The 18,124-nt window shown below is 36.0% G+C and overlaps 1 protein-coding gene across 1 annotated transcript; it reads right to left on the reverse strand.

Moving 5' to 3' along the window:
- Positions 1–1,641: 1,641 nt before the first annotated feature.
- On the reverse strand, positions 1,642–17,462 carry LOC130010637 (uncharacterized). The gene is made up of 11 exons (XM_056098382.1): positions 17,289–17,462; positions 16,503–16,726; positions 14,465–14,758; positions 12,965–13,098; positions 11,948–12,081; positions 11,648–11,827; positions 10,815–11,062; positions 9,522–9,652; positions 8,927–9,033; positions 8,059–8,250; positions 1,642–1,656 (listed from the first exon to the last, which is right to left on the reverse strand). Exons 1-11 carry the CDS (start codon positions 17,421–17,423, stop codon positions 1,642–1,644), a joined length of 1,794 nt encoding a protein of 597 aa, XP_055954357.1. The 5' UTR covers positions 17,424–17,462.
- Positions 17,463–18,124: the final 662 nt, after the last annotated feature.

An 18,124-nucleotide genomic window follows, 5' to 3' on the forward strand; every position in this document is an offset into this window, starting at 1 on the left:
AAAACAACATAATAATTAGTTATTGTACTGTCTTTAAAGTGCAGGCTTTCTAACTAGAAGGTCTTGAGTGCTTTCCTGGTTTTGGTCAAGAACGTTGTCAGGTTTTCCAGCATGGTTTCCCCTTGCACTGTCAGCCAAGCTTCTAAATGTTCTATTAGGTGGAACAACTGAGGTCCAATTTACACTTTGGCTTCATGTAAAAGAACACTTGACAATTGGAATTCAAAAAAAGAGTAGGCTGTAGCGGAGAGGGAGGGGGAGAGAGAGAGAGAGCGGGGTTTAAGATCCAAACTAGATCTCTTCAGGACTAACATATGGTTCAATTTTATTTCAATAATTCGCTTGTGTGTAGTGGTTTTTAGCCATGGAAGGAAACCGAAGGACACAAGGACACAGAGAAACCCACGAGGTGGGACAGGCCACTCTACTCCTTGTCAGGTACAAGCTGGGAATCGAAACCATGCCACTTGACTCAATGACAGACCACGCGTTATACCACTAGATCACCCAACCCCCAAAGAAGATTAGAGAAAAGTGATACTGTTCGAAACTGCTGTACCTTAGAACACATCAAACAGCCTGAAAAATATGAATAGCTTTCCCTATTAAATGACCATTTGGGGGCTTCAGGTCCCTCCACATTTGAGCATGTGACAGGACAGTTTAAGGCAGTTTATCAAGCCTTAGTTAGGGTGTTTTCTGGTAGACATTTTGTTTTTGTTTAAAGGTTAAGTTAAGCAATTTAATCCTACCTTATGGGGATTACTGAAAAGGTCTACAAATGTATCTAATCCTATTTTCAGTATCTCTGGTGATTTTTCTACTCTTGTAATTAATCTTGTCAATTCATCAGATCCCATATATGGTAATAAATACACATCACTTGTAGCTGTAAATAAATAAACACAATCAGATAATCGTAATAAATAAATATCACTTGATATATGTGTGCAAATTAAAGATACATTATGGGAGATTAGATAAAGATCTGGCAGTTCTCACTATGATAGTTAAAACCTAGATGATGCTGAAAATTTCAGTCAAATTGCTTCACACTAAGCTGAGAAAATTTTATTTTAAAATCTTTGTAGCCTCGATTGTCATTGTTAGCGCTGTCAAGATAAGTAACAAAGTCTTGATTATCCATTTTTGCGTTTAATCATCAACGTACGTTGAACAGCAGATCTGATTCAAAGCCACTGAAAATCGGACAGATAAGATGGCATCGAGAGTTGATTATGGTCTGGATAAGTTAATTAATGTCTAATTAATAGTTTATATAAAATTTAAGGCCTAAAGAAAAACTTGCAATAGGCAGATTTAGCTCTTCGATAATGCAAGTTTAAGGAGAGCTTTTATCAGAAAACAATGACTGCTGTATACTTTGGTACTTACAATTAAAGTATTGAAGTTGTTGTACACCAAAAGTCAAAACAACTTTAGTCATGTACATCTGTCCACCAATTATTGAGCCGAATTCTGTGTTATTAAATGCCATAAAACCTAAACTAGAGCTCAACTGTTGAACTTCATTCATTATATCGGTTAATCTGAAATAAAACAGCTCCCAATATTCAATAACATTCATTAAAAAAACACATCAAATACAACAATTGAATACTACTTTAAATAACATTTATTTCAACTAACACCCCACTGAATACAGTTTTAAAATACATTTATTTAAAAAAAAACAAATGAATACTGTTTCAAAACCATTCTTGTACAATGTAATCAACCGTCTTTCAATAGCATTTCTCCTTTAACAATATAAGACAGCTTTTATACCCAATTCGAAATCAGACCTTTATATTATAACTTTAAAACCCTGGGTGTGATTTTAGCGCTATAGAATCCCTTGAAAACTACAATATTATGAAAGTTGAATCACTAGTAGGAATATCAGTCGAATAATGGTTCAATTCCATTCAGTATTTTCAAAGATATGACGATATGTAAATTCCATCGATCTCCACGGCAAACAAGAGTGCCGCTATCTTTATTTGCCGTAGAACTGAAAGGCCTGCTTTAAATCAAATTGAATCCAAGACGCGACATTGTCTAGCGTTGGTATATTGATTTTTTTTTCTTAATTAAATGTTAAATAATCAGTCTTAATACATAATAGAGTGGATTAAGCCGTGAGAAATTTGATATTTTCTAACAAATACAAATCCTGCATCGTTACGCTAAGCCATCATCAGGGGCGCCGGAACCCGGGTACCAGGGTATACAAATGGTACCCTGCCCTTTTCTGAGGTATACATGTATACATGAGATTATCTGAATTTATTGTGAAATCTGATCAGCGCATCAATTATTTTGGTCGATTATAGTCTCATTATAGTGTCTCGTCAACACTTGCTCCTGAATATGAGCTCTTGTAAGAATCGGGTCTCTAAATCTACTGTCTCGTTCAAAAAGCTTATTCTATTTTCTTGATGAAGATTGGTGTATTGAATGTCAAATTTTTTATAAGATAAATTGCTCATAATACGAAAATTGTGAATAATCAGGCTTTTGTCTCTTTCATTATTATGTATTTTACAGGGTTTTATGTTGGAATTTGGAATGCTAGAGGCGCTCTAAACAGCGTTCTCGGAAGTGACAAATTTCAAAATTTTCTAGATCCCCCAGACCCCCACCCTTATCTTTAGGTATCCTGGCCCTCGTGCCGTTCCGGCGCCCCTGGCCACCATTCACCCCAACCCTTATATACAGTAAAAATTTTCCATAAGCCTTTAAATTTCATTTGACCTTGATGTCGGGTGATAAACATGAGTTGCCAGTTAACAAAACAACCCTTCCAATTATTATACATTACCCCCATGGTCATATATAGAAAATACACATTACCTGTCAGCAGGCATTCTTTGAAACAAGTCCATAGCCTTGACAAACTCAGACCAACTCATATCTAAAGCTGATATATTGAAAGGTAACCAATTGTAATCAGAATTGTAGTAAACTTCATCCACTATTTTCCATGTAAATTCTATATATTTATCTGTGGCAAGAGCTAGTTCTGTCCAATTAACATACACACTACTGTTGTCAGAAATATTCCCGACATATATAATATCTCTTAACTGAAGAAAAATCAAGGATTTTTACTACATTGAAACATCTATATATTGATAATTATAATATATGTCTATATCATTTATGTATCTTGTTTTTGGGAAGGTGATTTATATAAGCCTTTGGCTTGTTTCGGAGAGAGAGAGAAATGGGGTTTAACGTCCACTCGACACAAACTAGGTCATTTCGGGACTAACATATGGTTTAATTTTATTTCAATAATTCGCTTGCGCGTACGGGTCTTTAGCAGTGGGAGGAAACCGGAGGACCCGGAGAAAACCCACAAGGTTGGACAGGTGACCCTACTCCTTGTCACATACAACCGGGGATTCGAAACCACGCCAGCCGACTCAATGACAGACTTTATGATACAGCGCGCGCACGCTAACCATTCAGCCATCCAACCCCCCTGGCTTGTTTCGGTATCCTGTGAATAAAAATATTGTTTAAAAACAAAGTTTGGACAGGCAACCCTACTCTTTGACACGTACAATCTGGGAATCGAAACCATGCCACTTGACGCAATCAGACCTAATCATCTATAGGGCCTGCATTAAACCAATCAGTCCCCCAGATATAAAAATAACAAAGAAAGATTGTCCGTTTATGTAACAATAACACTTGGGAGCCACAGTGTTCGCTCCATGCAATTTTCTGTCAGGATTTCCTCCTTGTCAATGGTGCAGGACAGAGAGTCTGGCAAGGGACAAAGTATAGCTGTTCGGATGGAACGGAAAACGGAGGTAATGTGTACACACTGGCATGCTCGAAAAAGAACCTTTGAAAGTTGGAATTTGAAATAAGAGTGGGTAGTAGTGCTGCTGTCCGGGCAAAATTTCCCACATACCACACTATATGGTGTATACCTGTCTTCATTAGCCCAGTCGGTGCAGAACAGTAGGACATTAACATTTCATTCCACAATAATACTTACAGCATTTATAAATTCCTGGGTATCAGGATCTACTTTGTAGTCCTCTTCGATAGCAGTCCAGTTTACAGCACATATAAACTGTTCATATTGATGGAGTTTGTTATCAGTATCAACCATATAATCAGACAGAAAGTTTACTCTACAATCAGGTGCTTTATAATCTCCTCTATTAAACATTCTTAACAACTGTAAAATATAAATCATTCCTCATCAATAATATACTGGTTATAGGGGAGTGGGGGGAGGGAGGGAGGGAGGCAGAGAGACAGACACACCCACAAATCAGGTCATTTCAATAATTAGTTTTTTTGAATATAGGGGTCTCTAGCAGTGAGGGGGAACTGGAAGGCAACCATGGTCCTTGTGACATACACGTGTGGGATTGTTTATATTCAAGAAATAAATTTTTTCTCTTAATAATAAATTATGGTTTTTTTTTAAATAAATAAATATAGTTGTTAATTGTCATGAAGCAGTTGACCAGGGGGCTGGGTCTAAGACAATTGCTCCCAACACCCCAATAACATATATCTCTGGGATGGTTCCTTATTTAACATGGTATACCTAAAATACAACAACCTACAATACATTTTAGTGGTTTGATGTCATAGTGTTTAGAAATGCATATTTTACCCAACAAGATTAAAAACTGAGTAAAGCAAAAAAAAAGATTCTATCGCCTTGTCCCCAGAATTGGGAACAATATTATTTTGAACATATTCATCAATCTTTTAAATATAACAACAACTTTATAGCATCACAAGGGAAATTTCTATTTGAATTTACTTGTCAACACAGTATTTTGACCATTGGATCAGCCGTCAAACTGCTTCGATTACTTTCAAGGTTTGATTGGATGAAACATAGTTTTTCTTAGTTACGAATTGCTCTATTATTCTCTGTGATTTTTTCCCCCTGCAAATTATAAGGATAACTCAAAACCCAAAATTGTCCGCAGCTCATAGAATATAGCTCTAGAATCTCTGCTATGATATTTCTACATGGTAAATAAATCAAGAAATAGTGAATTTAAATGCTTTACCCTTTCTGGAAAGATTATGGTGTCTTTTAGAGCTCTGACAAGATAAGGTGCTAATTCAGCTGACTTGGTAACAATTTCTCTCACACTTTCTGGATAATGCTTTAACATAGCCTGAAGGCTGTTGATTGCTGAAATAAAGCAACGGTAAATACAATATATCTTATTCAAGTACATTTTTAAACTTTCAGTTTCGTTCTATCTGAAACAAATATGAGAGTCCCACAATAAAAAGAGGAAATGAAATGAAATGAAATGGGGTTTAACGTCCTACTGTTCTGCTCCTAACCTGGGCTAATAAAGACGGGCATACGCCATACAGTGTGCTATGAGGGAAATTTTGCCCGGGCAGTGACACTACGGCCTACTCTTATCTCGAATTCCAACTGCCAAGGGATTTTTTACGTGCACGCCAATGTGTACATGGGACCTAGGTTTTTTCGTACCATCCGAACGACTAGACAGCTGTCCTTGTCAGGGGCCTTTTAAAATTAAAATAAAAATACTTACAGTCAGGTCCATCATAATAAGTGTTCAGTAGATTTAAATAGGCTTTAACACTCAAAACATATCTCTTCATTTCTTTCCACCAAGTATCATTCTCATAATAATTGTCAATCTGTTTCATAGCAAACACACCAATATCTGCACCCCTAGTTGAGAGAGAGAGATACGGAGTTTAATATCCACTAAACACAAACTAGGTTATTTTCAATCTATTTGTGTTTTGTTTTTTATAGTTCAAAAGTTTGTTTTACTTGTCTTTACTACACTGGAATCTAGAAGAGTTGTTATATAACCTGTATTCTGGATGATGTGAGGGATTAGCCAATGAAACGGTCTGTTACAGAGAATGTTTGGCGTGAGTTTCATGGAACTGTGGGTACCCACTAGAAACATCAACACTGTCTGACGTCATAGGGTCAAAAACCACTCGTATCACCTCTGACACGACCTCCCACAACAACTTGTCTAATCTTCATGTAGTAGAGCCCATCGAAAGTATAAAAAAATATAGATCTGTATTTTAATCAGATTGTGTTATTTCAGGACTAACATATGGTTCAATTTTATTTCAATAATCCAAACCACGCAACTTGACTCAATAACAGATCTTCTGATCCTATGTGCATGTTTTGACCATTCGGGGGATCACGTGGCTAAGTGGGTAAGACGCTGGCTCGCTAGCCTGGTGGTCGGGTGTTCGATCCCAGCATTGGCCAAGAAAATCCATCCAGATTTTCCGGCGTGGTTCCCCCTTGTCAGTGATTCAGGATGGAGAGCCTGACAAGGACAGCTATCTAGTCATTCGGATGGGACGAAAAACCGAGGTCCCATGTACACATTGGCGTGCACGTAAAAGATCCCTTGACAGTTGGAATTCGATATAAGAGTAGGCCGTAGTGCCCTGTCCGGGCAAAATTTCCCTCATAGCACACTGTATGGTGTATGCTCGTCTTCATTAGGCCAGTTCGGAGCAGAACAGTAGGACGTTAAACCCCATTTCATTTCATTTCATTTAACCATTCGGCCATCCAATCCCTCAACGTTGACGTTTCTAGTGGTTTCCCCACACTTTCGTGCACAGCACGCCAAGAACTTGCCGTAACAATTCCTTACATCAAGCAGAACGCCTGTTATATAACAACTCTTCCAGATCCTACTGTTGTGAAGACAAGTAAATGAAATTTTGAACTATAAAAAAACGAAACGAAATACGATCTGTGTTTAAAACAGATTGCAACTGCTGTAAGCTAGATACCGACCCTGAAACATAAAAAGTTTATTGGTACTCGGCCCTTACCTTGCAACATCAGTCATTGTTAAACCTTCAAGTTTATTCATCATTAATTGAAAGGCTTGTTCCACTTGAGTCAAATTAAATACTTGTAACCAATTTCCAGTTCCCATCAGAAAAGCATTTCTTTTTTTCTCATCGGTAAAAATATCAACAGATCTTTCTGTGTAGTCCATCAGATGAATCCAGTCCATAGTCATATTATAATTTCCCTGCTCACCTTTAGACATAGTATCTATCGCTACAGAGATCTATAAATATAACAATCATTATGGGAGATTAAATAAAGAGGTGGCAGTTCTCATAATAGTTAAAAACTAGATAATATAAAGGGAATATGTTGAAAATTAGCGATTGAATTTTAGGCCTAGCCTCAATCATCATTACTAAAGTTGGTACGATAAAAACCATAGTCTCGATTATCCATTATAAGATCAGATTCAAATTCTGTGAAAATCCCACACATAAGATGGCATCAAGGGTTTTTAAGGTCTTTTCATGTTAATAAAAGTCTAATTAATAGTTTATACAACATTCAGGCCTAAAGAAAGACCTGCAATAGCCTCTGGCATAACCATTTAACCTTCAGAAATGTAATATTAACACTATTGACTAAACAGGGTATATCTTAAAATGAAATGGGGTTTAACGTCCTACTGTTCTGCTCCAACTGGACTAATGAAGACGGGCATACGCCATACAGTGTGCTATGACTATGAGGGAAATTTTGCCTGGACAATGGCGCTACGGCTTACTCTTATATCAAATTCAAACTGGTAATGGTTGTTTTATGTGCACAATGTTTTTTTTGTCCCGTCCGAATGACTATACATTGTCCCTTGCCAGGCCCTTCTGTCTTGCACCAAAGACAAGGGAGAACCACACCGGAAAATCTCGCTTAACACAGGGATCCAACATGAGATCTCTCGGTTATCAAGCCAACGGAGCCATCAAAATCAAGTAAAGAAAGAGAAGAGAAACTGGTGTTAACAGTGCTGGATTGAAGTCTGAGGCCAATGGCCACAGAGTATAATATTTTTTACAGTCTTTCTTACACACCCTGTAGTCTTAAACATTGGTCATCATCCTCGGCTTTGTTCAAATGTGTAGGGTTCTTTCTGATATTTTGTGTGTAGTAATAGTTTCTGGGCATAATAAAATTGATTTCTGGGTGTTTTTGAAACTTTTTATGAAAAAAACACTTACGTCCTTGGTTAATTGATCAGTGCCACCCATGTTTATATAGACAAGATTTTCAATCATGATATTCCAGTCTGTCTTACATATAAGATCTTCTATTTTATCCATTGGAACATAATATGGTACATTCATTGCATCCATCCAGTTATCAGAACATACAGTCTTGTAGGGATTATCACTTTCAATTAACTCATACACCTAAAATCATACATAAATCATATATAAATAATCACGAAATATCTCCTTCACAAATCGAGGGTTTGGTTGGCTGAATGCTTTAGATCATAAGGTCTGTCACTGACACAAGCAGCATGGTATTGATTACCGGCTTGTACATGACAAGGAGAACGGTCGCCTGTCTAACCTCTTGGGTTTGCTCCGGGTCCTCCAGTTTTCTCCCACTGCTAAAGACCCCTACACGCAACCGAATTCTTGAAATAATTAAAGTTCGGAAATGACCTAGTTTATAGTAATCACATGCAAATAACAATACTGTGAGAGGTGAATCTTAGTCTGAAAATGATTCAATTCCGTTTAATATTTACAAAGCTATGTGGAATTGAAATCTCACTGATTGATGCGGTTTGTTATGTAATATCCAGTCGCCATTTTGTTGTCAACAAAAATTTATTGATTGGCCTGTTTAAGTCCGACTGAATCCAAGTCAGGGCATTATCTAACATTATTAATTTGAATTTTTTTCCTAATTAAATGTTAAATAATCAATCTGAGTACATATTAGCATGAATTAAGCATGAGAAATTGATATTTCAGAAAAAAATGCAAATGGCTCAACATTACTTCAAAACCAATGTTTCAGTTTGTTATAATTTTTGCATTAATTCCTAGTTTTACAGTAATAATTAAAACTTACCACTTTTGGCTTTTCTAACATGTTCATTGCAGCACCGGCTATTTCTGGTGCATTTTGGGTAACATATTGAACTAACTGACCCATGGTAGAATCTGTGGCATACGTATCTGTAAAATAAATATTTTCCAAATTCAATACAAAAAAAAAAGTCAATTGTTACTGTTGGATGGAATATATTGCACAAGGACGCTAGTCCGAGAACTAAATCAACATATTATGCAATGTTTTGCTTGAGATCCATTAAACAACTTAAAATACAGACATTTCAATGAAATCGTCAAAAGTTCAATATTTGATCCAGTATAAATAATATATGACTAGCATGTTGTTGGTATATTATCTAAAATATTGGTACGCCAATATCAAAAGATGACATCCATTAAACAACTTAAAATACAGACATTTCAATGAAATCGTCAAAAGTTCAATATTTGATCCAGTATAAATAATATATGACTAGCATGTTGCTGGTACATTATCTAAAATATTGGTACGCCAATATCAAAGGATGACATCACATTTATATTTCAACTTGTTTTTAGGTACTACAAAACGTTTATTTCCATAGAGGTTTGATTGTAAGAAATATCATTACCTGCGGATATTTTCATGTGATTATAACCATATTCAACAAACAGTTCAGCCATATGAACATATTGGGATACAGGTTCCACTAGGGGTGATTTATACATAGCTTCTCCAAAACCTCTTGCCATAGCAACAATACTAAATCAAAATAAAACATATATAGCATATACACTACAACTGGGGTATCAATTCACAGGCTAATTAATCAATCAACACTGCTCGGGGAGGTGCAAAATGAAATGGTGGTTAAATGTCCTACTGTTCTACTCCGACTGGGCTAATGAAGACAGGACGCGGAGGTATGAAAACTCAATTGATTATAAGAATCTATCATACCATTAAAACCATAAAGATGATATATACAATGAGTTTAAATATCCCACCTACATTAAGCCAGCAGTGATCTCCCAAACTGATCACCTCATACCCAATACAGTCTTTTTACACCTTTCCATGCGCATGTCCACTTACTGTATATTCATAGTGTAATAGTTAGTATTGCTAACTAGTTGCTAGGAATGCATAATGCAGCTATAAAAAGGAATACCAGATTATGCTCCTCATAAACTTGCTATACGTCTATGATCTAATACACTATTTGTTTCATGTAAGACGTATAGAGAGAGAGAGAGAAATGGGGTTTAACGTCCACTCGACACAAACTAGGTCATTTCGGGACTAACATATGGTTTAATTTTATTTCAATAATTCGCTTGCGCGTAGGGGTCTTTAGCAGTGGGAGGAAACCCGAGGACCCGGAGAAAACCCACGAGGTTGGACAGGCGACCCTACTCCTTGTCACGTACAACCGGGGATTCGAAACCACGCCAGTTGACTCAATGACAGACTTTATGATACAGCGCGTGCGTGCTAACCATTCAGCCATCCAACCCCCCGTAAGACATATAACTAGAGAACTTGAACTTTTACAATAGTCACTCACAGAGTTAACAAGTAAACAGTTGTAAAATCAACATTCATTATCTAATCTAGATCGACTATTTTAAAACTATGCAACAGTAGAAACCCAATAGTTTTAAATGATTCTCAACGAATTTTAACAATTTACCAACAATGGTTTGAAACAAAACATTAAATACAGTTATTTTCAGTAAAACAGCACACCCGCTAGTTATAGTGCTAATTCATTTCTAACCAGTTTCTATATGTACTAATTAAACATTAGTTTAGAATAATAAGCACTTGTATGATTTAATAAAATATTTGATTAGTAAAAGGCCTAGGTTCATAAGTCAACGATATCAGTTAAGCAGTGATTTAAAGAATGACTAAGATTTACCTGGTTCCAACATAATTTTCATTCATCATGTCAACGACTGGATACCATTCTCTACGATGTAAGTCTATACCAGTTGTCTTAAACCCTGAAAACATGTCACCCCATGTCCATTTGGTACGGTGGATAAATTTCATGGATGTTTCTATTAAATCTTTAATGGACATGTAGAGTGTTGATAAGCTGACTTGATCGTACAGATCCATATTATCATTTACCAGATACTGTATAAGTTGAACTGTTTCATTCATCTATAATACAAAAATACATCATATCAACATACTATTGTAAACCAAGGGAGCTGCGGTGGCTCAGTAAGTAAGATGTTGGCTCGGTAACCAAGAGGTCTCAGATTCAATCCCGATGTTGGCCAAGAAAGTTTTCCAGATCAGTTTCCTCTTGTCATTGGTGGTTGAGGACGAAGGGCCTGGTAATTACAGTGTCTAGTCATTTGGATGGGATGAAAAACCATGGTCCTGTGTACACACTACACATAAAAGAACCTTTGACAGTTGGAATTCAAAATAAGAGTAGGCCATATCTCTTATAGGAATATCAGCCCCAAAATGTTTAAATTACGTTTAGTGTTTACAGAGGTATGTTGAATTGACATTTCATCAATATGCTGCTGGCTATGTAAAAAGTCCACCGCCATTTTATCGATTGTGAACATAATTGATGGGTACATTTTAAATCTGATTGATTCCAAGCCAGTAGATTATCTAGTGTTGTTATTTTGATTTTGTTCTCTTAATTAAATGTTAAAAATCAATCTCAGTACCTATGAGAAATTTGATATTAAAGAACATTTAAAGAAAATACATAAAAAAACTTACAACTAATGTTATTCTATCTAAATTTAAAGTAGAAAGAAAATTCTGTACAGCTTCAGAGCTATCTGCATTGCATAATACTCCGTTTAATTCAGTGGCAACATAATCTCCCATTTCTGTTCTAACTTTCTGTATAACACCGTTACACATTGACGAATACGAAAAAGATTGTTCAAACATTTTCTGCAAAGAGAAAATAATAATAGCAGAAAACTGTCTCATAATCATATAAAGCCAAGTTAAACTGTCAATTCTGTTACAATCACAAGCTAAAATAAAATCATTTAACATCATTTAACATACCGCCAGTAACTTGGAATCTGTAAATGCATCAAGAACAGCTTTTGTAACATTTGGTCCTTTACTTAAGAGTTGATTTAAACTTGTTTGAAGAGATCCATCTGTTCCTACCAATTCTTGGACAGCTTCTTCCAGACCTATAAATATAATGGAATATTCCAAAAGTAATCATAAAAACGACTGCGCAGGCAGTGGCCCTATAAGTGTTTTTGGTCGAAATCAAATTTGGTTGGAACTAGATGAAATTTCTCAATGTATTAGTGCTTGTACCCTTTCAATGTGTTACTTCAATGCCACAGTCAGAGGCAGCAATAGGAAGGTGCTTTTTTTAGTTATAAATAAATTTAATGTCATTATAACCTTTAATTAGTGAACTCATTGACGTAAGATAAATGTTTATTGCTTCAAGACACCCATTAAGGCAGCATACATACACATACATTTTTTAGTTATAAATAAATTTAATGTCATTATAACCTTTAATTAGTGAACTCATTGATGTAAGATAAAATGTTTATTGCTTCAAGACACCCATTAAGGCAGCATACATACACATACATTTAAACAGAGTCACATACAAATACTAATATATTACACAGAAAACACATACATGTTGAGTTGTACACAGCATACATATACACATATATTTAAACAGAGTCACATACAACTACTAATATATTGCACAGAAAACACATACATAATGAGTTGTACACAGCACTCACATGTATGTTACATTAACACCCTGAGGGTGAGGGCATGGTCAAAAGATCTAATACATGCACTTTAGATTGTATGGTCTGTCATTCAGTCAAATGGTGTGGTTTCGATCCCAAGTTTGTATGTGAAAAGAAGTAGGTCGCCTGCCCAACCTTGTGGGGTTTCTCCAGTTTCCTCCCACTGTTAAAGACCATATGTTAGTCCCAAAAGGAGATATAAAGTGGACTTTTAAACCCTATAAATACCTCCATTTCATAAGCCCATTTGGTGCAGAAAAAAAGGACATTATATTTCAATAATTACCTTGTGTTTGATGTATAGTCAAATTAAACATACTGATCATTTTATCTAATAATGATACAGCTGGACCCGTAATATTCCATAATGATGTCTTCTCTAATGTTTCCTGTATCTCATTTAAAGAGTCTGTTACTTTCCTGAAGAAAAAACAAGAATTTAAATTCACAATCAAAGTATATTTATGTAACAAATATTCAATAGGCATTAAATGCACCATGTGTTCATAGGCTACACCATGTGTTCATACATTATTTGTCCATACACAGAACATGGGCTCATACACAGAGCATGTGTTCATACACAGAACATATCCATACACAGAACATGTGTCTATACACAGAACATATGTCCATACACAGAACATGTGTTCATACACCATGTGTCCATAAACAGAACATGTGTTCAAACACCATGCGTCCATACACAGAACATGTGTTCATACACAATGTTTATGTTCTAGCAACAATTGGAAACACCATGTGTTCATACAGAATGGCTTGGATTCAATTGCTTGCGGGCTAAAAGCATAGCGAGCAGCATAGAACGTTGAATTTGAATTCTTTATAAATACTGAATGGAATTGAACCGTTTTTGGACTGATATTCCTATTAGAGATTCCTCCAAGATTCCTCTTGCACGATATTATAGTTTGAAAGGGATTCCTAGTGTGCTGAGACTTTAACATTATCATAAACCAGGAGAGAAAAAATTATGTTTGTAACTTGATCTGATATGTGAGTTTGGTGTTCCTGTTTATATGGTGTCCTGTCCATAGGTTTGTCTGGTGTAATTGTTTGTGTGTGGTGCTTTCCCCCTGCATTTACTATAAACTACTTACTTATCAGATATGTGAGTTTGTTGTGACTGTGTATATGGTGTCCTGTCCATAGGTTTGTCTGGTGTAATTGTTTGTGTGTGGTGCGGTCCCCCTGCATTTACTATAAACTACTTACTTATCAGATATGTGAGTTTGTTGTGACTGTGTATATGGTGTCCTGTCCATAGGTTTGTTTGGTGTAATTGTTTGTGTGTGGTGCGGTCCCCCTGCATTTACTATAAACTACTTACTTATCAGATATGTGAGTTTGTTGTGACTGTGTATATGGTGTCCTGTCCATAGGTTTGTCTGGTGTAATTGTTTGTGTGTGGTGCGGTCCCCCTGCATTTACTATAAACTACTTACTTATCAGATATGTGAGTTAGTTGTGACTGTGTATATGGTGTCCTGTCCATAGGTTTGTCTGGTGTAATTGTTTGTGTGTGGTGCGGTCCCCCTGCATTTACTATAAACTACTTACTTATCAGATATGTGAGTTTGTTGTGACTGTGTATATGGTGTCCTGTCCAAAGGTTTGTCTTGTGTAACTGTTTGTGTGAGGTGCGGTCCCCATGCATTTACTATACTTCCTTATCAGATATGTGAGTTTGTGGTGTCTGTATATTTGTCTTGTGTAGGTGTTTGTGTGTGGTGCCATCCACCTGCACTTACTATAAACTACTTACTTATCAGATAAAGTTCCTGCAACAGCCTGTTCAAAGATATTTCCTAATTTAATACTGGACAGAGATTGGAGTATCATAGTAGCATCAGGAGACATATTATCCAATGTGATTTCCACGTCAGTCAGAAATTCATTGATCGTTAGCATCATTTCCTGGCTACCGTTATGTTTACCATCTAGTACATCAACTAAACTATTGACCATTTTAAAACCAGATTTAATACTACGCCAAATCATATTGTTCGGATCAATCTGCTCTATAATCGGATTCAGCATAGTCACTAACTCAGAAACACTGAAAAAAAAAAAATATTCATAATTTAGACATACTAAAAAAATAAATATAGATAATATAGATAGCTTTACTCCTAGCATAGGACTCTGCTTCATAGTCACAAAAAAAAAATATTACTTGGGTTCTTCATAGTCACTAACTCAAAAATACTGAAAAAAATAAATATTCATAGCATTATTATCAATCTGATCAAAATACAGATCTATATTTCGTTTTGTTTTATTATACTTTTGATGGCCTACACTACATGAAGATCTGACCAGCTGTACTGGGAGATAGTGTCAGGGGTCATACAAGCAGCTTTTGACCCTATGACATCAGACATTGATTAATCATTCAGTGTTGACCTTTTTAGGGGTTTACCCACAGTTCCATGCAGAGCACGCTAAAAACTCGCCGTAACAGTCCGTTTCATTGGCTAATTCCTCACATCAACTAGAAGGCTTGTTATATAACTACTCTTCCAGATCCTAGAGTTGTGAAGACAAGTAAAATGAAATTTTGAACTATAAAAACTGACACTAAATAGGATCTGTGTTTTAATCAGATTGTGTTATTATTCATAGAGTTGGACACTGTATAGTCACTACCTCATAAATACTGATTAAAAGGAATTATTCATAATGTCATTCATAGTACTGGGGGATCACGTGGCTAAGTAGGTAAGACGCTGGCTCGCTAGCCTGGAGGTCGGGTGTTCGATCCCTGCATTGGCCGAGAAAGTTCATCCAGATTTTCCGGCGTGGTTTCCCCTTGTCAGTGATGCAGGACGGAGGGCCTGACAAGGGCAGCTGTCTAGTCGTTCGGATGGGACAAAAAACCGAGGTCCCATGTACATATTGGCGTGCACGTAAAAGATCGCTTGGCAGTTGGAATTTGATATACGAGTAGGCCGTAGCGCCGATGCCCGGGCAAAATTTCCCTCATAGCACACGGTATGGTGTATGCTCGTCTTCATTAGCCCAGTTTAGGAGAAGAACAGTAGGACATTAAACCCCATTTCATTTCATTTCATTTATTCATAGTACTGATCTCAGCACAGTCACTAGTGCAGAAATACTGAGAAAAAAAATATTCATAATGTCACATTTTACTGAATTTAGTTCTATATTATCAATATAAGGCCACACAAATTTGATTTTCTGTTCTTTGGGAACACCTACAAAAATTTTCCTTCTGATTTCTTCTGGAAAATGACCTATTTATTTATGTTTTTCAAAAGCTTTTAGATCCAATTTTTAAAGTTTTGAACTGTTAAACAAAAGGTCTTATATGTGCTTCATGTGGCTGTTTATTTCTCATGACACCGAAGAACAGAAAATCAAAATCTAGTGGCCTAAGGAAGCAGTGACACTATAAAAATCCTTATATGTTACCCAAATCCTTACACTGTAACCTGGGTATTATTTAATCTTGTGTATCTAGCACTAATTTCTTTCATATTCGTTTAATATCAAATATTTGTTTAAAAATTTGTAAAAATCATTTAAATTACTCAAAATCATCTAATTTGTACTTAAAAGATATCCAGGTTACAGTGTAATATGTTACTCAAATCTGGAAATAGACACTCCTTGTGTCAACTTTTCAACATCAAAACTACATATTATTACACTTATGATTTCAAGTTATTTTTTTGCATTCTCAAACACATCTAAAACTTGGGACTCTTACGTCAAATTTTTCAACATAAAAAAAACCTACAAATATTTCACTATCAATAACTTCATATTATTACACTTACGGTTTCAAGCTATCTTTTGCACTCTCGAACATTTTTATCCACTTTGGCATTTTGCGTATTATATCAGGAATATTCTTTAATGTCGACATAGATTCGATGGATTTAAGAAGTGACGGAGATTTAAACACCAGATCCATCATGTCTGCTACGTCATTGAAACCCTGGGATACCGGATACTTGTAATCACTGTCGAAAATTTCCTTAAACTTCTCGAATAATCCCATCTACAAAAAAAATATATCTAAAATTATGTTTGAAAGAGAGAGAGAGAGAGAGAGAGAGAGAGAGAGACTAGGTCATTTCAGGACTAACATGGTTCAATCTAATTTCAATAATTAGCTTACGCAAATACGTGTGGCACTGGGAGGAAAAAAATGGACAAACTACGCTCCATGTACAGAGGCTGCGCTGCTGTTATTGACAATCGCAGTGGACACACCAGATAATGATGTATAGATTGTGTACAAACTCTAAACCTTCTCGTAATGTCTTGGAATTGTGACAAATTAATCACTAATGTGTCAACATACTGTTCACAAAAAATTGCTTTGATCCATTTAATAAGTCGTTTTCTAGAATGATTTGATTAAAGTGCCTCTCTGATTTTGAAATCGTACTGACGTTTTTTTTGCTGTTTAGTATATTTTATGGGCATGCTCTTTGTTATCTCTTTTTATTTATGTAAATGTAATATTATCTGTCTCTATAATATGTTTTGCAAAGCGCACATAAGCACATTTATATTGTAGTTGTGCGCTATAGAAAGGTTTTAATAACAATACTTACCAATCGGACTATTTCAGCTATATCCAGTTGTTCTTGTAAATACTGTGTTAATTGAGGTATTTTATTCGCATCGATAGCACATAAATCTGTAGATACATCTATGATATTAACATCATCCGGAAACACTAAAAACATCTTCAACTCTGATGGTGTGCAGACAATAGATTTCAGGTCCGAGTAGCCCAATAGATTAAATACCTTTTAAAACAAATGTTTTTAAAGAACAATGAATTTCTTGAATAGGAGAAAGACAAATGGATTTTAATGTCCTACATAAACTAGGTCATTTCGGGACTAACATATGGTTCAATTTTATTTTTTAAAAATTTGCTCGCGCGTAGAGGGTCTTTTAACAGTGGGAGGAAACTAAAGATCCCGTAAAACCTACATGGTAGGACAGGCGACCCTCCTTGTCACGTACAAATACGCTGTGTGGTATGCAGTGGGACATTTTGTTCAGACAGCAGAGTTTCCATCTACCGTTCATCTAACAAGGGTTTAATAACCCACACGCGAGCGTGCACAAGAGAGTTTGCTTTTTTGCTCCATCTGAATGACTAGACATTATTGTTTGCCAGACCCTCCTTCCTTCACAAGGGAAAGCCCATGCTGTAAAACCCTTAGGAAGTTTCTCAGTCAACGAGATATAGCCACTCGACACAAACTAGGTCATTTCAGGACTAACTAACATATGGTTCAATTTTATTTCAATAATTCGCTTTAGCGTAGGGGTCATTAGCAGTGGGAGGAAACAGGAAGACATGGAGAAAACCCACGAGGTTGGGCAGGCAACCCTATTCCTTGTCACGTACAAGCCTGGAATTGTAACCACACCA

The sequence above is a fragment of the Patella vulgata genome, chromosome 2 (genome assembly GCF_932274485.2).
Source record: "Patella vulgata chromosome 2, xgPatVulg1.2, whole genome shotgun sequence".
Classification (NCBI taxonomy): Eukaryota; Metazoa; Mollusca; class Gastropoda; family Patellidae; genus Patella; species Patella vulgata.

Coding starts and splice junctions, on each gene's coding strand:
- LOC130010637 (XM_056098382.1), bottom strand. CDS start 17,423: ATGTTTTTAGTGTTTCCGGATGATGTTAATATCATAGATGTATCTACA. Junction 16,727..17,288: donor TAGCTGAAATAGTCCGATTG/GTAAGTATTGTT, acceptor TTTTTTTTGTAG/ATGGGATTATTCGAGAAGTT. Junction 9,653..10,814: donor GAAAATTATGTTGGAACCAG/GTAAATCTTAGT, acceptor ATTTTGATTTAG/TATTGTTGCTATGGCAAGAG.